This window comes from Empidonax traillii, unplaced genomic scaffold (genome assembly GCF_003031625.1).
Source record: "Empidonax traillii isolate 1590-97213 ecotype Southwest subspecies unplaced genomic scaffold, ASM303162v1 scaffold869:size279042, whole genome shotgun sequence".
Taxonomy (NCBI): Eukaryota; Metazoa; Chordata; class Aves; order Passeriformes; family Tyrannidae; genus Empidonax; species Empidonax traillii.
In genome coordinates, this window is record NW_020956062.1 from 236,804 (window position 1) to 256,171 (window position 19,368).

General features: G+C 52.4%; 1 protein-coding gene and 1 long non-coding RNA gene across 2 annotated transcripts; one reads left to right on the forward strand and one right to left on the reverse strand.

The window, feature by feature from the left end:
• Positions 1-1,892: 1,892 nt before the first annotated feature.
• LOC114067142 (ectonucleoside triphosphate diphosphohydrolase 2-like) lies at positions 1,893-14,518 on the forward strand. Its single transcript, XM_027902404.1, has 9 exons — positions 1,893-2,145; positions 4,130-4,247; positions 5,806-5,956; positions 6,673-6,832; positions 7,643-7,870; positions 8,989-9,261; positions 10,535-10,630; positions 11,649-11,783; positions 13,066-14,518. Exons 1-9 carry the CDS (start codon positions 2,032-2,034, stop codon positions 13,294-13,296), a joined length of 1,506 nt encoding a protein of 501 aa, XP_027758205.1. The 5' UTR covers positions 1,893-2,031; the 3' UTR covers positions 13,297-14,518.
• A 189-nt stretch (positions 14,519-14,707) lies between these two features.
• On the reverse strand, positions 14,708-18,779 carry LOC114067143. Its single transcript, XR_003573332.1, has 4 exons — positions 18,587-18,779; positions 17,676-17,916; positions 15,787-15,974; positions 14,708-15,049 (listed from the first exon to the last, which is right to left on the reverse strand). It is a non-coding gene; the product is annotated as an uncharacterized LOC114067143 (long non-coding RNA).
• Between the last annotated feature and the right edge of the window lie 589 nt (positions 18,780-19,368).

Here is a 19,368-nt window from a genome sequence, read left to right on the forward strand (position 1 = left end):
GGTGGGATAACCATCCCAGGGTTAGGTGGGATAACCATCCCAGGGTTAGATGGGATAACCATCCCAGGGTTAGGTGGGATAACCATCCCAGGGTTAGATGGGATAACCATCCCATGGCACGGGGTTGTGTCCAGAGGGGTCTGGAATATCCCCAGTGAGGAGATCCCGCACCCTCCCTGGGCAGCACGTTCAGAGCTGGGTCACTGCACAGCAAATGGAACTTCCCGGGGAATCAGTTTGTGCTGTTGCCTCTTGTCCCGAGCAGAGCCTGGTCCATCCTCTGCCCCCCCTCCCTGAAGACACTGATGGACACGGATGAGCTTCCCTCCCTTCCCAAGGCTGAGCAGCCCCAGCTCCCTCAGCCTTTCCTGCTCCCAGAGAGGCTCCATCCCTTCAGCATCTCCGCAGCCTCCGCTGCACCCGCTCCAGGAGCTCTCACATGATGGGATTGTTGGAGTATCCTGTGCAGGGCCAGGATTTGGACTCGATGGTCCCTGTGGGTCTTTCCAAATCAGGAGATTCAATGATTCCATGGCTCTATGCTCTGGCCAACTGCATTAAGTGGGCAGCAAGGCTGGGATTCCTGGGGGTGTCTGAGGCTTCCCTCTTGTCTGATCCCAGGCAGACAGTGGTGGAAAGAGGAAACACCACTAAAAACAAAGAAGTGGCCTTCCTCCACTCATGGTTTAGCATTCATAGGCCTGTACTTTCGGGATAGCTGCTACAGAGTGGGGGGGGAGGGGAAAGAAAATCCCTATTTGTCCTTTGTGCAATCTGCTGCTATGTCATTCTAAGCCACCACAGAAACTCCTCTGGGATCTGCCCAGCAGTCAGTATAACTGTCCAGGAGAAAACCAAGCTGATTTAGAGCCCCCCAGACCACTTGAAGGTTGGGCTGCTGCTCACACACCCCTGTGATCCCTGACATCCAGGTGAGAGAAGGGATGCACTCTGCTGTTCCCAGCCAGGAGCTGCTGCAGCGCCCTGAGCTCCCTCATGTCCCTCCCCGTGTCCCCACATGGCTGGGGGGGGGGGGTTCCTGCAGGAGCAAAGCAGGACTGGTCTGACCACGGCAGGACCTGGAATCTCCTCAGTAGCTGCTGGATGTCCTGAGGTGCTGATGGCATATCGTGACATTGGTATAAATGCCACGACCGTGAGGACACGAGCGCTCAGCCACAGTGTGAGCAGCTGCAGTTTTTCCGCAGAATTTCTGGTTTCAAGGATATTTCTTTGGCGCCATCAGGCAGGAGAAAGCAGGCATGTGTTTCATAAAGCCTGGGTGCTGGTTGTCTTCTACAGGGAGCCGTCAGGGAGGGGGTACAGGCACCCCAGAAGGCTCACACTGACCTTCTGGGGACAAAAGAGCTGAGCAGCCCCCGTTGTCTCCTACACACAGCAAGGACCAAACCAGCCAGAGTTTCCTGTGGGTGGAAATCCAAAAGTGCAGATGTTCTCGTGTCCCAGGTGCCACCTGAAAGTGAGCAAGGGGGCAGGCACAGTCTGAAGGGACTGGGCAGTGTGTCCTCTGCCCCAACCCCGTGGACACGTGCCCGAGGGGAAGCGCCCCAGCTCCGCCCTACAGCCCTCAGATATAAATTTAAACCCAGTGACAAGGAGTTTCCCCGCTTCTAATTTGGGCAGCCAGCACTGCCAGGCGTGGAATACCAAACAGATGAGTTTTGCCTGCTTTCTTCTCGTTACCCAGCCGAGTTAACCCCACATTTGCGTTTACCTCAGCCCCGCCGCCTGGGGCGGTTTCGAGGTTGCAGCGATGCCTTTGCGAAGCTGGGATGGGCACGGAACCCTCCTGTTATTTATGGGGAGGAGGGATGGAAGGCAGAGCTGCCTGACACATCCCAGCCTGGCCCACGCGTCCCTGTGGTCCCTGTGGCTTTGGGCTGGGCTGAAGTCAGAGCCTGGCCCCGGCCCCGCCTTTCTGCTCTTTTTAAAGCTTGCCGAAGCAGCCGGTGTCACTTTTCTGCTCCGCTGCTTCCCCTTCGGGCTCCCGGAGGAAGGAGAGGGCGCTTCATGTCTTGGCGTGAGCTCCTTCCCCCCTGGCTGGTGATCGTGGCGGGACTGACGGGCATCGTGCTGCTCTGCGTGTCCACCAAAGATGTGCCCGTGGCCCCGCTCAGGACCAAGGTAAGGGCAGTTAAACTGGGCTGTTCTGTGGCTTTTGACGTTCATTTTATTACCGAGTCATTTACAAACTGAGGAGGGGACTAGGACAAGAGTGCCAGGGCGGGTTGGCATCCTTCAACCTGCCGTAGGTTTTTGAACCAAAACCAAGCCAACGCCTTTGGTTGGTCCGGGAATACAGGCAGGATACGGTCCGTGGATTTGCAGAGATGCTCGCGGCAGGCCGAGGGGAGGCAGCTCATGTCAGGAGCTCCCCCTGAGCAGCAAGGGACCAGTGGTGTCAGTGGAGGGAAAGAAATCAGTCCCTCTTGAAAGTCAGTAGGAATTTGCCTCTGATCTGCTGCTTCTGTCTCTAAAACCAAATGCCTTCTCCTCTTTGGTCCTACCTTGATTTTAACTGAAGAGCCGACCTGCTCTACACAGCAGGGTCAGGTCTGAGGGGGGTTAATGCCCATCCACTCTGCCTCTTGAACCCCCGTTGCTGAGGTTCAGTGGCACGCTGTGGTTTACTTAACCCAACAGAAGAAGGTCATCCTGCGTGTTTAGAGACAGTACCCCTCCTCCACGCTCCTCTCAGAGACAAAATTAGACTAAAAACCCCCTCATTGCTCTGCGTTCTGTCCTTCCCTGGTGCTGAGCTGGGCAGAGGGGTGGTGATCCCTCCCTTCCTCCCTGGCGCTCCCACAGCAGCCTCTCATTATGTGAAGGAGGAAAAAAAAAAAAAGTCCAGGTTCCTCCACCAATACCATTTGTTCCTTCCCCCTGTGCGGCAGCAGCCGACACGTCCCTGCCAGGAATCGGAGCTGTCACTGGTGTGGGAGGTGCCAGCAGGCTCGGACAGGGATCTGCATCCTCCTCCTGCATTTCTGCTCCAGCCCAGCCCCGCCAGCCCCGGCCCTGGGTGTCTGGTGCAGCCGGAGCTCCCCGGAGAGCAGCAGGCAGCAGCTCTGCCTCCCGCTGAAACCCTGCTGGTGCTGTTAACATCAACCTCCGAGGAGGTTTCTCCTCCCACTCAGTCACAGCTCCAACTATTTGTGTGCAAGATGCAGCTCAGACCTGCACCACCACATATCTCACGAGTTTCCTCTCCAGGCTGTGTGGGAGATCTCCCAGCTTGGGGTCATGTAACAGGGGGAGAGGAGGAGACCCTGGGCCAGCTCTGGGGCTGTTTGGGGAGTGGGGACCTCCAGGGCAGCTGTGCAGGGACTCCAGTGGTCTCCACCTCCTCACCCTCATGTGCTGGGAGCAGCTCAGTGAGGCCCATCAGCAGCAGGCAGAGCAGACAGAGGCAGAGATCCCTCAGCCCCACAGCTGGGCAGTAGCAGAGCTGTCAGGGGACAAGGGGTTGAGAAAGCTCCTGATCACTGCTCTGCTCCTTCTGCTAAGACATCACCTCTGTCTCTGTGGGGCTGCCACCTCTCACAGTCCATGTGCTGGCTGGTCCTGGCGTGCTGCAGCTCCCACAGCTCTGCCCACACTGGGGCAAACCCAGCCCATGTCACACCATCTGGGACATCAAAGAGACACGGGAGTCTCGGGTTCCTCGGGAGAAACAAGCCACAGCCCTCCAATTCCTGCACAAAAGCCTTAGCAAACCAATCAGCAGCAGTCTGAGCCCCAGAATCGGTGGAGAACCTGTATAGTGCCATCTCCCACTGCTTTAGGACCTGTTTTTCCTGAGCTCCAGGTGGCTGAGCTCTCGGTGGAAGCCCTCTGCCTGGTTTCAGGAACAGCTCCAGAGCGTGCCACTGGAGACCTGATGTATTTCTGGGCTGTTCCTCATGTATATTCAGGAATGCAGATGGTTCCCTGCAAATCCTCGTCATCTCCTGGCTTCACCCTCTCCCGGAATGTAAAAAGTGAACTCAAATTCTGCAGTGCAGGCCCAGGGGTCACCCAGAGTACCCAAATAACGCCGAGTAACCCTACAATAACAAAGCAGCATGCATTCAGTGGTGTTGACCTGCCATGTTTTGGGGTTTTCCAGTATGGCATCGTTCTGGATGCTGGCCCATCCCGCACCATCCTCTTCATCTACCAGTGGACGGCCACCACGGCAAACAAGACCGGGGTGATCAGGGGATGCAGCTCCTGCCCTGTGCAAGGTGAGGTGCCCAGTTCCTGCTGGGTGGTCTGTGGGGCTGGCATGGGATGGATGGATGGGAACCCAAAGTCCTATACTGGACCAGAGCCACAAATTCCTCGGCTCCTTCATCACCCAGCTGTGCACTGAAAGAGTGGAGCTTGTTTTCAGTGTGGTTCTTCTGGGCTGGGCAGGTTTAGCCACACACAGCCTGGCATCAGGCATTTGGCAGTAGCAGGGGACAGGATTTAGGGGGCTGCTGCAGGCAGGGAGGCACACAGAGAGGATGGGGCTCATCCTGATGTCCACATGGGTCAGTGGCAGAGCCAGGGCAAGGCAGTGAACAGCAGTGGACACAAATCTGGTGCAGGGTGACTCCTGGGACCTTCTACCTCCTCCTGACGGTGCCCTGGGCAGTAAGTGGTGCAGCTCCAGGACAAGAGAGGTGCAAAGGCTCCCAGCCCCTGTGTGGGGTTTGACAGCACAAGCAGGAGTTCACCTTGCCTTTAGGTGTCACATTTCAGAGAATATTGGGGTTTTCCTCACCAGTTTGAATCAGTTTGACCCTGCCAGTGCCAGCTGAAAGGGTTCCACGCAGTAATGCTTGTGGTTTTCCTTCCCTATCTCTCCATCTTGCTTTGATGCCAAAGCCTGATTGTAGCGGGATGCTGGGAAGGACTGAACCCTCAGTGTGCTGTGGGAGGGCACAGCACAGCACAGCAGGCAGGGAGGAGGGTTTGTGCCCTTGCAGTCTGTAAGCAGCACAAACCACACAGTGAAAGTGCAGGAAGGGCTCCCTGAAACCCTGTGGGTGCCCCTTGACCGCTGCCACATTCATGGCTGGGCTAAAAGCAGCTCTGGGAGGCAGTTTGTCCTCAGCAGCAGCAACAGGAGGCCCAGGCAGGGCTCTTGCCCAGGGGTGAGGAGCCCTGTGGGCACAGCAGCACAGTCACAGCCTTGCAGGAGCTGTAGGAAAGCTGCAGCTCAGCCCTACACGGGGCCCAGGGGAGCAAAGCACGGGGTGAGGAGTCACAGCCAGGAGGATGAGGATGGGGAAGTGAGGCTCTTCCTGGGTAGCAGTTCAAAACCAGCATTTAGGGCCGCTGAATTACTGGAAAAATGAGTCAAGGCTGGCACACAGCACCCCTGCACAGCACCAACTTCCTCTGCCTTACAGGCAGGGGCTCAGGAGCCACCTCTGCCAACAGAAGGGGAAATGGCTGGAGGAGAGAGGTGACACATCAGCCTCAGCTCTGTCTCCGTGGCAGTGTGTCTCTTTGCTTATTTTTATAGCAGCTAAAGCCACATTTCCTCCTCTGTGGGCTGAGAAAGCCTCAGCTGTTGCAGCAGTCATGTGGATATCTCAGCAGCAGAGCTGGGGTTCTGTTGGTGCAATTTGGGATTTATATGCACTTTTTGCTCCCAGTACCATATTTGAGCAGGGAAGGTACCTGGAGGAGCTCCTTCATTCCACCTGTGACAGGTCCTGCCTTTAACCATGCCCTAGGACAGCGATCTCTGGGTTCTCACAGTTCTCCCATAATTTTCCCTAAAATTTCATTCTGTCCCCTGGTTCTCAGGTCTGGGAGTCTCCAACTACTCAGATTCTCCTCAGAAAGTGGTGAAGAGCTTGGAGCCGTGTTTGAACTGGGCCCAGGAAGAGATCCCAGCAGAGCAGCACAGCCAAACCCCGCTGTACTTGGGAGCCACCCCCAGCACGAGGCAGCTGAAGTGAGTGAATGGTGCAAACCCACACCCAGAGATCAGCACATGGATCGTTCTGTGCCTGCACCTCACCCTGATCTGCTGGTCAGCCAAACCTTCTTCAGCCCAGATGTCCTCAAGAGGACCATATCATGGCTGTGATATTCCATCCTGTCCCCCCAGCAGCTCTGTGAGGACCACAGAGCTGCCACTGCTGCCAGTCTGCGCCGTGTTTCCTTCCCAGTTACAGTTGCACAATTAGTGCTTGGGAAAACATCTGTCAGTCTGCAAACTCAAGCGTTTTCAGTTTATGGGACAACCCACGTGGCCTTGCAGGGGTGCTTCTTGTCAAAAAATTGGGAATGGCAGCAGGAGGATCCATTTTATCGTACACACACTTGTGTGGAAACTATTCTGAGTCCCCTCATTACCAGGACCTTTTTCTCCTTTTAGACACTGGGGAAAAGTAAGGTCTGGAGGGGACCAGGTCAGTGGGGAGAGGCCAGAGGATTTCCTTGGTGGCAGAGGGTGCTAAAGTCCTAAATTCTTGCGTGGTGCCAGGACTGCTCCAGTCATCCCTGTGCTGCTCTTGCCCCCAGTGCCATGCCAGGGGAGGGGGAAGCAGCAGCAGGAGTGGGATTGTCATTGTGTCTCTGTGCTACTGCCCAAAGTGGGGTGCACAGCAGGAGCCCTGCAGGGTCCCTGTAACAACAAATATGCCCTTTTTTTGTCTTCCTTTTTAGCCTCACCCATCCCACCCTCTCTGATGGTCTCCTTGCAGCCCTGACTGTGGCCCTGAAGTCATCCCCCTTCAGCTTTCAGGGGGCACAGATCCTGTCCAGCCCAGACAAGGAAGCATTCAATTGGGTTGCTGTGAACTATGTCCTGGAGAACTTCTTCAAGGTAAGGGACGATTCTCCCTGAGCAAATCCTATTAACAGAGAGCTACAGAGAGCTACAGAGACATGGAGGGATTGGTAAAACCTTGTAGTTTAAGCAGTGGTTAAGCACAAATTCCACTGCCTTTCAGAGGAGGCAGGCTGGAGCAAATGCCAGCCTCGTGTGAGTTGAGGGGTGAGGCCCTGGCACAGGTTGCCCAGAGAAGCTGTGGCTGCCCCTGGATCCCTGGAAGTGTCCCAGGCCAGGTTGGACGGGGCTTGGAACAACTTGGGACAGTGGAAGGTGTTCCTGCCCATGGCAGGGGGTGGAAGGGGATGAGGTTTAAGGTCCCTATGGTTATAAGCTCTCCTATAGCCTTTCATGAACACACCCATGCCCTGACAGACATGAGGCTTTCTGGACAGCATTCAGGATGCTCATGTCAGAGACTGCAGGAGATGAAACCACAGGGTTCTTCTGACAGAAGGATCACTTCAGCACCAAGGCAGCACTTGAAGCCCATATCTGCCCACTTGGAAATGTCCCTGCCATTCCCTACCACCCTCTCCTCTCTCCCCTGCTCCTGCCTGCTGAGACCACTGCCCTGAGCAGCCCCCCAGGCTGGTGAGCCCAGGGGCTGTGGGAAGGTCTCTGTGCAGGTGGTAATGCCTGTAAAATGACTCCCCTGTTCCTTCCATATGTCCTGTGGGCAGAAAAAGAGTCAGGCTGTGCTGCACCACCCAGCTGCTTCCTCCCTCTGTGCACTGTTTGCACCTGACTGTGACCCAGCTGGAGAAGTCCCAGGGATTGACCTCTCTGGTTCTTTTTGGTCAGTACGACTGGCGAGGGCAGCTGGTGCCCTCCGGGAAGGGGATGGCAGGAGTCCTGTCCGTGGGAGGAACCTCAACACGGCTCACTTCCCATCTGGAAGAGGAGAGCCAGGTCCCAAAGGAGGGAGTGAGGCTGCAGCTGTACGGGCAGACACACGAGGTGTTCACTCATCAGTGCCCCTGCCACGGCACCGACCAGCTCGGCAGGAGGCTGCTCTCCCTGCTCATCCAGGTGAGTTCTGCCACAGGGCATGAGCCCTGGATACCACATCACCCAGTCACAGCTGCACAGTGTGTAGCTTCTAATGGGCAAAATGCCCTTAATGGGGGGCGTTTGCATATATCTAAAGAGAGCCCAGTGCGTTTGTAAAACCCTCTATGCCCAAATCAGTGCCCTCCAAGCAGACACACAGGCACCCATTCCAGAATTTCCCACTTGCAGGCTCTACTTGGCCTCCTGCTTAATACATTCGAGCACAAAATGCTCTCCAGAGGTGCCAGCATCCTTTTCAGAGTGACAAGAGGCCAAAGCTTCTTCCCTTTTATAAACTGCTTCTCCATACTAGAATGCTTCTCTTCATACTAGAACTGCTTCTCCATACTAGAAATTCCAACCAACCCAGGAACCAGCTGGGACCTTCCATTTGGGGTAATCCCTTTGCTGACTTTAGCCCTGAAGCATCTTTAACAGGGCAGTATTTAATTTTGAAAACGTGCAGGTGTTTCGGTTCTTCCAAACTTTATTTCATCTGGGGAAGGGTGGGAGGGGGATAGGATACAAACTCAGGAATCACTTTGGTCTTCATAAAAACCTATTTTTTCAGAAATTAACTACTCCCTGCCCATTCACTTGCCTGTCTTCAAACCCCACCTGCCCATATTTGAGACCTGAATGTCCCTCATGGAGACCAACTTCACCACAGTTACATTGGGGAGTTACTAGAAATAAGAAACACTGATTCTTGAGGAGTTGAGCCCATGGAAGGCAGACCAGAACAAGCACTTTCTTGCAAGCAGAAAGAGTCCAGGATGCGTGAAACTGTATTTCTGGTCCAGGGGAGGGCAGGCAGGGCTGGGACTCCTCAGCCTCTCCCTGCAGGTCCAGCCCCTGCAGCTGTCCCGGCCCCAGCAGGAGCTGTGAGGGGGCTGCAGCAGCCTGGGCCTCGTGGTTCACTCAGTGACATGAGATTTGGCCACCCTTCCACAGCCTCCTGCTCCCCTTCGGCGCTGTGGTGGCCAGAGGAAAGCTGTCCTTCATTCACCGTGGTGACATTCTGTCTCCCTGTGTGAAGCCCTGGGGTGCCATGTCGTCTCTTGCTGCCCCTGTTCCTTGTTTTGTTCTGCCTCCAGGAGCAGAGAAGTGCTAAAACTGTGTCTAATCCCTGCTGGCCCCTCTCCTACTCCCGGGAAGTGCAGTGGCAGTCAGTGCATGCTGGGCCTTGTGCTGTCAGTGGTGGCACACGGGACACCACTGGCCCCAAGGAGGTCTTCAACGTCACGGGCTCCAGCGATCCCACCGCCTGCATCAGCCTCGTGCAAAGCCTGCTCAACTCCTCCTCTTCCTGCAGCTTCTCCAACCGTTCCCTCAGCAGTGTTCTCCAGCCCCTCCCAACCAGGTTTCTGGTGAGTTTTCGTTTACACTGGGGTAGGCAGCTGGCACAGAGAATCCATGACATGGGACCAGTTTGACCATTAATAAATCCAGTGGGAACAGCCATACCGGGGCACTGCTGCCCTCTCCCCCTCATTGTCATGTTCTACGTGGACCACTGGCTTCCCACCAGTGACTGTGGTGGAGCTCCTGAGACCACCTTTGGGGCTCCACAGAGGAACCAGGTCAGCCAGGAGCTGTGTGCTAAGCAGGTCTTCCCACACCAAGTCTGTGGTAGAGCTGAAGATCCTCTGCCAATCCCTCAGCAAACGTCAGGGCACGCTGCACCATCAGCATGTTTCTATCTGAGAGTCTGGATCTGGTGTCCAAAGGCACTGGATTGTTGAGCCAAGAGCAGCTCAGGATCCTGGGATGAACTAAGCACATTTCAGAGAAGGTAATTATGGGAATTTCCCCAGCTCCCTGTTCCTGAGTCTCCCATGGACGTGGTGCTGAGGAGCATAAGGATCATCCCCCTGTCCTCAGCACTGGTGAGGCCACACCTTGAATCATGGGATCAGTTTTGGTCCCTTCACTTCAAGAAAGACCTTGAGGGGCTGGAGCGTGTCCAGGGAAGGGAAGGGAGCTGGGGAAGGGGCTGGAGAAGCAGGAGGAGCTGAGGGAGCTGGGGGGGCTCAGCCTGGAGAAAAGGAGGCTCAGGGGGGACCTTCTGGCTCTGCAATCCCTGACAGGAGGGGGGAGCTGGGATGGGTCGGGCTCTGCTCCCAGGGAACAAGGACAGGAGAAGAGGGAACGGCCTCCAGCTGTGCCAGGGGAAGATTTAGGTTGGATATTAGGAAACATTTCTTCACAAAAAGGGTGGTCGGGCACTGGCACAGCTGCCCAGGGCAGTGCTGGAATCCCCATCCCTGGAGGGATTTAAAGGCCATGTAGATGTGGCACTTGGGGACATGGGTTAGTGGTGGCCTTGGCAGTGCTGGGGGGATGGTTGGACTTGTTTCCACACATCTTCTCCAATCTAAATGATTTCATGATTCTGTGACTAGTCAGCTTACCCAAACAGAGCCAGGAAGGCTGCTGCAGTGGAACAGACCTGTTTCCATCTCCAGACAGTAACAGATCTCATCTTCCTTGCATCCGTCCAAGGTCCTGACACCACCGCCACCACAGCACACCCAGGGCACCCTGGCACTGCCACTGCCCCTCCTTTTCCTCTGGGCACGGAGTGCAATGCAGGGGCACAGAGCACAGACCCCCTGATGGTTATTTCTGCTGCTGTCATAGGTGATTTCTGAGGCCATGGACTTCATGAGAGAAACTGTTCCCTCTCCTGACTTGGGCCTGGCTGTCAGGAGGCTGTGTGGGATGTCCCTCGAAGAGGTAACTGTGGAATAACGTCGTGTGCAGGGAGAGTGGGAAGCAAGAAACAGCCTTGTTGTAAAAGCCAACAGATCTCAGATTTACAGAGCTGTAACTTATAGGCTCCCTCAGGAAAAAACTTGGATTTGCCTGATTTTTGTGGGGTTTGGGTTTTCTGGGTTTTTTTTTTAGTTTTTTGGGGTTTGGTTTTTGGGTTTTTGTTGTTGTTGTTGTTGTTTTTACTTTGAGGAAACGAGCTCCACTTATCTTCCTTCCCCTCAAATCCCAGCTGCTGCTGGTAACACCTGGACTTAATTAAATGAAAAGCCACAAATACCTTTTACTGTGCTTTAGGGAGTAAACAAGGAAGGCTGTCGACTCTCTCCTGTACATCACCTTGGTTCTCCTGTTATCCTCCTCTCCTTAAGGCTCCACTCACACTCCAAGGATGTGCCCATTTCACCTGGGCCCAAGGAGAACAAGCCAGGGGGAATTTGCCAGTTCTTTCCCTCAGCTGTTGGCTTTGAGGTCACCCCCACCTGCAGTGACACTGACTGAGCACCCACAGTAACATCCCAATGAGACAATTCCTACAGGCTTTGCTAATAAGGCAGCAAAGCCCATAAGCAGCTCCCAAAATCATTCTCCTGTGGATGGAGGAAAGGCTGCTCCTGCTGAGAGAAAGGCTGCAGCACCAGCTCAGTCTAATTAAAGAGCAGGGAATCACACCTAGCAATCCACCAGCGAGGCCAGTAGGAGACCTGGCTGCCAGTCCTGCTGCTCTTGGATCTGCCTGGCTTAATAAGAGGGGAACAAAGGCACTGAGAGATGACACTGCTTCCCAGATCCCAGCCCAGTGGGTGCTGGAAATGTGATGCCAGGCTGCACAGGACACAAACGTCTCCTCCAGTCCCACAGCCAGTCCCAGAGCAGGAAAGGAGAGGTTATATAGCCAGCCTGAAACTCACCCATTAAATATTTCTCTAATTTTTTCCCCCATCTTTTTTTTTTTTTTTTTTTTTGGGGGAAATGGCACCAGCTGGTTAGGGAGTCCCAAGCAAGCCTGGATACACTTGCTGAGTACTGTGCTGTGTCTGCCTTCATCTTTCATCTCAGCACGAAGGGGTTCACGCTCGACGTGGACCGGCCTGCTTGGACCGCGTTCCAGAAGAAGGTCAGTCACCATCACCAGGGAGGGCTGGCCCCAGGATAGACAGCCTGGCCCCAGGACAGCCAGCCTGGCCCCAGGACAGCCAGCCTGGCCCCAGGATAGACAGCCTGGCCCCAGGATAGACAGCCTGGCCCCAGGATAGACAGCCTGGCCCCACACTCACCAGCCCCGAGCAGCTGGGCTTCTCCAGCAGGATGGTTTTGCAAAGTGGGTTCACAGTGTTGATGAAGAAGAAGTGTCAGAGAGCTAGAGGTGACACTTGTGCCCACTGAAAAACAGATCTTGTCTGGAGCAACACCGTCCTTATGGGTCTGTGACAGGGAATGAGGTGCAGCTTGATCTTCACTTAATGCTGAAGACAAACTGCTGATAAAATTTCCTGAGCCAAAAGATGCTGCCCTGCCTCTTTGTAACCACCTTTTTACTAGTGAGGGTTTAGAAGTGCCTTATAATCACAGAATCCCAGACGGGTTTGGCTTGGAAGGAACCTTAAAGATCATCTCGTTCCTGTCCATGGGCAGGGACACCTTCCACCAGCCCAAGTTGCTCCAAGCCCCATCCAACCTGGCCTTGGACACTTCCAGGGATGGGGCAGCCACAGCTTCTCTGGGCAACCTGTGCCAGGGCCTGCCCACCCTCACAGGGGAGAATTTCTTCCTAATACCTAATAATCTAACCTAATATCTAACAAGGTCTGAAATTGTTTCAGGGTCTGGAACCCCTATGGAAGGGGGGATTTGATTCAGGTCCTTCCCCTTCACAAAGGAAAAGAAATTCCTTTCCCAGACCCCTTCACAACTCCCCACAAAGCCATTGGTACCACCTGCAGGGATGCAGCTCAGTCAGCCACGTGGTCACCATCAGGGAAAGGGAAGGTGAAGAGGCAGGTCCAGGGGCCCCCCAGGGAGCCCAGCCTGGAAAGCCAGAGACAAGCAAGGTCTGAGAGAGAACTGCTCACAGTGTAGACCTGAGACCCACCTGGGAAAACCAGTCAGGGAGCAGGAACAGCCCCAGACTACAGCACAGCTCAGGGAAGAGGTGGCTGCCCAGGCCAGAGCTTAAATGAAGCTCCCATGCCCATGGGCAGAGGTGTGGTGGAAGTGCCAGGTGAGGCTGGTTGGGGCCAGTAAGGCCCATCAGAGAGTGGGAGAGCTCTTCATTCCAAGCCCAAGCCTTGGACCAGTCTCAGATAAAGCCCAGGAGGTCTTTAGCCCATGCACAGAAACACAGCTGGGGTCAAGACTGGCTCCTTCTCCTCTGACATCTCCTCATTTTATTTCAATAGATGGGTGGCAGATCATCTGGCTGGACTCTTGGGTACCTGCTGAGCCTGACCAACACCATCCCCCAGGACAGCCCCAGCATCCTCAAAGGGATTGAACCAGGGGTGTGGTCGCTGCTCCTGATCCTCTTTGTAGTGCTGCTCACCGGCTCCTTCATGCGCATCTCGTACCGGGTGATGGCCAAGGAGAACAGCCTCAGCAACAGGAACAGCAGCGTTTTTGACGACAACTGACACTGCTGGGGGGCTCGAGACTCTTGCCAGAGCACAGTCAACATGGTCCTGATGGAAAGCACAGAGGTGTAAGTCGCTGGAGGATGAAAGTGATTTCCCTGCAGGACTCCCAGAGCCTCCATGCCTTATTTCAGCTTGCTGGCACTTGCACTACTGTACTTTGAGACAATGGATCCTGCTCCACAGGAAACCTGGGATTCCCAGCGGATGGCAAGCTATTCACCCTCCAAACAAGAACAGCCTGCACAGCTCTTCCTTGGGCTACAGCTGGGATTGCTCATGTCAAGCACGAGGCGAGGCCTCTGAGCAGGCAGGCCCTGAGCTGTTGTAAAGTACTGAATGATCCTCTCAAATCAGGAGAGCTGGTGTCTGGCAAAAAGCGCTCTGCCTCCTTCTCAAGAGATGATACCTGTGGTATTTCCACTAGGGAAGACTGCAAGAGCATTAAAATATAGTCAGAATATAACAGCCAGCTTGCTTCCATATTCTAGGGAAAATGCAGGTGTTTCCTGCCTGCCACTGCTGCTCTGCCTGTGCTGCCATTCCAGGGACAGTAGCCAGTGAATGCTCATTCAAAACCAATGCTTTTTAATCTTGGTCTCTACAGAGCATCAGAGGAGAAACAAAGGGCACGGACACACAGCTGAGCTTTTGTCTCTCAGCTGAGTCATGGCAACTCAGGGTTAAAATTGCCAACTTAAGCTCTTTAAGCAGGACAACAATTAACACATTTAATTTCACCTCTGCTAAAACTGGGCTCTCGCTGGGCTGAGGTTCACCTGTTTGTTTATTTGCACTGACCTGCTTGTCTCACTGACTGTGGAAGTGCCTCATGTGACGTTGTCCTTTAGAGCAGAGCAGACTCAGGAACAGAAGCTTCCCTAATTGTCAGAACACTGACTTTCATATCAGACCATGACCGGAGTTACTGTATAATCCAACAGTCAGGATTCCTCAGGGACTTGGCAGTCATTCCAGCTCCTCTGGTCTGCTCTGCTTGTCTAAAAGATGAGGTGCTGTACAAACTCTCTGTGTTACTGTGAAGAAAAGGGATTGATTCAGACAAACACTGTCCTTTGACTGAGGCATTTAGAGTTCACTTCTCCATGGCTTCAGACACTTAAAACACACAGGCTGTTAAAAGCCTCGGGACAAGTGTCTCCAATGCATTTCAAGCCACTTTAAACAGAAATGTAAATGCTCACACATGCAGTGATGTGCCTTGCAGGATTTTTAAAGCCACCGTGGCACCCAAATCCCTTCAAATCTGATTATTTGCCACTTGTGCTCCCAACTGATACACAGGACACACACACACACATAAATATTGGAATATCCAACTAACAAAGGTTTGGAACCTGTCAGTCAAGTTTGGAGGGGTGTGGAAACAGAAACAAGCTTCATATTCATTCCTTTGAGTTGCACGTTAGATATTTTTAATTATATCATGTCATTAAAGATGTTTTAATAGACTGTCTGTGTTATTCTTGGCAAGGGATCAAAGCAGGGGGGTTATTGTGAGCACAGAGTGTTTCAGGGAGCAGGATGGGGGGGGCTGATTTTGCCTGTTTACTCAAGGGCTGTTTTGCTGTGTACTTTGGGGGTACAGTGGGAACACCTGAAGGCACAGTGAAAGAAAATTGACTTCAGGTAACCTGGCTGCTGGGATTTAGGTGGTGGGAGACATGCCTACACCTTTTGATGTGTTCTTTGCTCAAACCTTCTGAAGAATGTAGGAGGGATCTAGGCAAGCCTGGGTAGAGAGAAAAAAAGAGGTTATCATGGAATCAGCGATAGCAGGGAAATTCCTGAGACTTCATTCATCCCACACCTGGAAATGCAATCACTCAACAGAGCTCTGGCTCTGTGACCTGTCAGCACAGAGGTGAGCTCTGGGGATTCCTGGCTGACACTTGGAACCTGCCCAAGAAGAATCCTACCCCTGTCAGACATGGAAAAACGTGCCAGTGAGATGTCAGGAGCCCCAGGTGCTCTGGCCCATCAGTCACTGCCCCTTCTTCCTTTCGAATAGCTCACAGGGGCCAAGAGAAACACAGCAATGGCTGGAACCTCCCCAAGCTCTTGTTTGGAATCCTCCTGACACTTCACTTTTGCCTTGTACCTGCCACTGAGCTGTGCCTGTGGAACCCCTGGCACTGACCCACCGCTCTGCGATGGGAAAGCAACCCACAACCACTGGGTTCTTCTCCTGTCAGATAAAAACGTTTCTAGGTGTATTTACTGGGTGATAAGATAGATTTAAAACTGCAGTGCGGTTTTAGTCATTAAAAAAAAAATATATATATAAAAAAAAATAATGGGGAACCTATGAGAAGAATGGGAAATATTAAAAGTAATGTATTCCTTTCTCCTGGCTCTCTGTAGGGCAGCTCCTTCGTGTCAGCACTACATAAGTTCGCAGAATTAATCCTCGGATTACCTGGACAGCAGAAATCTGCTTAAAAGGAGATTCTAGATGAACTAACTCACTTTGAAACAAAGATGCTCGCAGGCCTTTGGTTTCAATTCAATCGTGGAAATGATAAATAATGAGGATTTTCTAACTGTCCATAAATTCTTTCTGTTTATACACAGGTCCCTTGCTTCTCACCATGGGAGGGATCTTCTGGCAGATAATCTCTGCTCATGTGCAACTGCAGTTCTGCTGCTCTCAGCAACTATCAGTAAGAAGCAAATCAAAAGTACTAGATACAAAAATTGACTCCAGAAAGCACTTTGTCTATTTTAGCCCCAGACACACAACAGGTTGGCTGACCTGGCTGTGGGGGCCTAAATGTCATATATTTGCTCCTCTTTCCCTATACCATTCCCAAAGCACCATGGACTCTCAAACAGTATATGCCATGTGGGTTGTACCAATGAATTCCCATGAAAACCGAGAGAAATAACAGTTTGTTGCCTGCAGCCCCACTCTGCTGTACCAAGTTCATCCCCACAGGACCTGAGTTGTTTCTTTCTTCCAGGAGAGACCCAGCCCTCGAAAGCCACAGCCACTTAGTGGGGTAAATCCAGCAGAAGATGAGAGGAATGCCTTTTGGGATGGCTGGAATTAGTGCATTTTCATGTTGCTCTTATACCATGCTTATGATCACATATCTGAGTATCTTTCCAGAGAAATAGGAAGCCATATGATGTTTATATCCTCCCTCATGGACTGTCACTCCTACTTGAGGAGCTAATTCTGAACACACTGGAGAGGAACAAGCCCAAAGGAACAGTGGGATCAGCAAACCTGCAATTTTTGCCACAGCTTTCCTCACATAAAAGTCCTCTCACAAAGCCACCAAACCCAGGCAGGTCACAGTGCTCTGACCTTCTGCAGGGGCAGAAATCGCTGTGTGTCTGTACAGCAGTGACCAGGTTTCCACCGTGCCCTTCCTGCAGTCAGAGGCTGTCAGATCCCTATTCCATGAACACAGAACACGAGCTGCTGCTCCCGCAGCTGTGTGCAATGCCAGGGATCAGTCGGGAGGGGGAGGCTGCCAGGGCAGCCTTAGGAAGTCTCCAACACAGGCAGGAGCTGCTCCCACCACAGATCACATCATTTAGCGAGCAGGCATCTCTGGGAACGTGTCAAGGAGACTCCTGATGTGGATGCAGGGGAAAGGCACTGCAGGAGGAAGCTCTCTCTTGTGTGTGGGATGTGAAAGCAGCTCTAACCAGTGATTTAAGGAGCTGTGGCACTGGAAGAAGTCCCCTATGCAGGGAGACAGGCACTTGCATGGAGTAGGGATGAAGGGGAAGAAACAACAATTCCTCCAGGAAGAGCACCAGCCTGGGAATGAAGAGGAGGCTTGAGAGAGACAGAGCAATGATAAAATCAACTTTCATGTGAAGGAAAGCTTATTTTTATTCACAGCAGAGGTGTCACCATATGTGCACCTCATGATCGAGTTAGTCACCACTTCTTGGTGGAAATTCTCAGGAGATTTTCCAAATGAAAGAAGGAGACAGTTTTGGGGCTTATCAGTGGCCAGTGAAGAGCAGCAGAGCTGTGGAACCTTCAGAGGAACAACGTTCCAAGTTCACAGGTTTTGAACATCACGGATGTTCAAATGCAAAATTAATGCTGAACCTTAAATCACTCAAAATCTGGTTTAACATTGTTCTGTCTCACAGTATCACTGACAATGTTAAACACTCCTGGAGTGCAAGTTTGAAGGGACAGGCTCAGGGCCTTCTGAGCAGAGGAGCTCAGTGGAAACCATCAAACCAAATGGAAGGAGCTCTTCTTCCACACAGCTTGTGGTTAAACCTCATCAGCACAGGAGGTTGTCTATGCCCAAAGTTTACACGGCTGCAAAAGGTGATTAGATAAATTCATAAGAGCCCATTAGAGCTATTAAGCAAAAAGTTACTTGCTTGTGGCTAAAGAATTGCCCGAACCACCTGCCACATCCACATCTGTCTGCCCTGTTCTTTGGTAACTGCTGCAGATCATTGGAGACAAAATATGAGTCTGGGTGGGCCTGTGTCTTGATCCCATCCAGCCATTCTGATTTCTGTCAGGCAGGAATCCCACAGCTGCACCCTTCACTCACCAGTCTCTGGAAGCAGCCCCTCACTTCAAGGAACTTTGGTCTCTCAGCAGCATAACTTCTAGAAAACAAGCTTGTTTAGCCTTAGAACTAACAATCAGAAACAGTAGAATGAGAAAACATCTGCACATACCCACGTCCCACCTCAGTGTTACCACAAACCTGGAATGACCCCAACACCAGCAGCTCTCACCCCCCTCATCCTGCTCCCTGGAACTCATGGCTTTACCTACAGAACCAGAATTAGTTCTGTGATTTCTGTTTGGGCTCCTGCAAGCCCAGGCGCAGGCTCAGCTCAGACTGGGTGCTGTTGCAGACACAGACTTCTATCTTGCTTGTTAAGCACCGAGAGCAGACTGACAGCTGCTGCCTGCCTGCCGAGGGGAGGGATCAGCTCAATACACACTCAGACAACACTGGTTCAGCAAAAGGGGCAGGTAATGCTCAAAAGTTAAAAGAAAATCCCTCCCCCCTGCCCTCAAACCAGTTGTATTTACAGTAAAATCTGTTTCCAAGCTAAAAGTAGTAAAAATACTTACAAAACCAAAGCAAACAATTACAATAAAAAGTGGGAAAACCCCTCAGTGAAACAGAAATGCAAGTTCCAACTTAGCTTTAATTTCATGATCATGTTTTTCTATGGGTTATACCCAGGGTCTTTGGCCTCATAACAGTGGCCCCTGATGTTTTCCAGTAGCCTGTTACAGCATTAATTGATGCAGCAAACCTACAGCTGGGAATTGCAGAAGCACCTTAATGAGGTGAAACCTCCTTGCTGGCTGCTCACAGCAGTTTGAGAAGAGCTTTCAAAGAAACCAACCACCAGCTGAGACAGACGTCTGCAGTGAAAACACGAGGCGGGAGCCACCTTGGTCGAGCCGTTCCCTTCTCTGCCCTCCCAGTTGCTTCCCAGCATTCCCCACTCCACCAAACCAGCGACCATTTACAAACACACTCCAGCATTTTGCTCAGGCAGGACCATGGAATGTGCAACTTTTTCTCCCAGAATGTGCCCAGTGTTCAGTGTTTCATACAGAGGGTTTGCCTTGGGAGGAATGTTTCGTGTGAGCCAAGGTTCTGGCACAGACCTGCCGTGGCACTTGCCAGCTCACCTTCTGGCACCCACTAATTAGTGGTGCCACAGCATCAGAAGTCACAGGGCTGAGATGGTCGGCAGCTCCAGCAGCTCTCCATGGAGATTCCTGGCTCAGATTCCTGTGCTCCTCCTCACAGAGAGCTTGGAAGTACTGGCCTTTTTTTTTTTTTTTTTTTTTTAATGCAAAAGTATTTCAAATAGAATTGTCATTTCCTGTGGATGTGCTTGTAGCTAAGAACAGAAGTACTCACTGGCTGGGCTAGAATTAGCAAAAATAAATGTTGCACAAATAATTGGAAATGCCTCCTATCCCATAGATATTCAGGTGGCTGAATCTCCCAGGGAAACCTCTGGAAGCTCAAAATTTAACTACCCACAGGGTCCTACCTCTGCTCTGCAGGAGACATCCTGCTGGTG

Excerpts from the sequence above, each read along its gene's own strand:
- LOC114067142 (XM_027902404.1), top strand. The coding sequence starts at position 2,032 with ATGTCTTGGCGTGAGCTCCTTCCCCCCTGGCTGGTGATCGTGGCGGGA. Across the intron at positions 6,833-7,642 it reads TCCTGGAGAACTTCTTCAAG|TACGACTGGCGAGGGCAGCT; the intron begins GTAAGGGACGAT and ends CTTTTTGGTCAG. Across the intron at positions 9,262-10,534 it reads CCCTCCCAACCAGGTTTCTG|GTGATTTCTGAGGCCATGGA; the intron begins GTGAGTTTTCGT and ends CTGCTGTCATAG.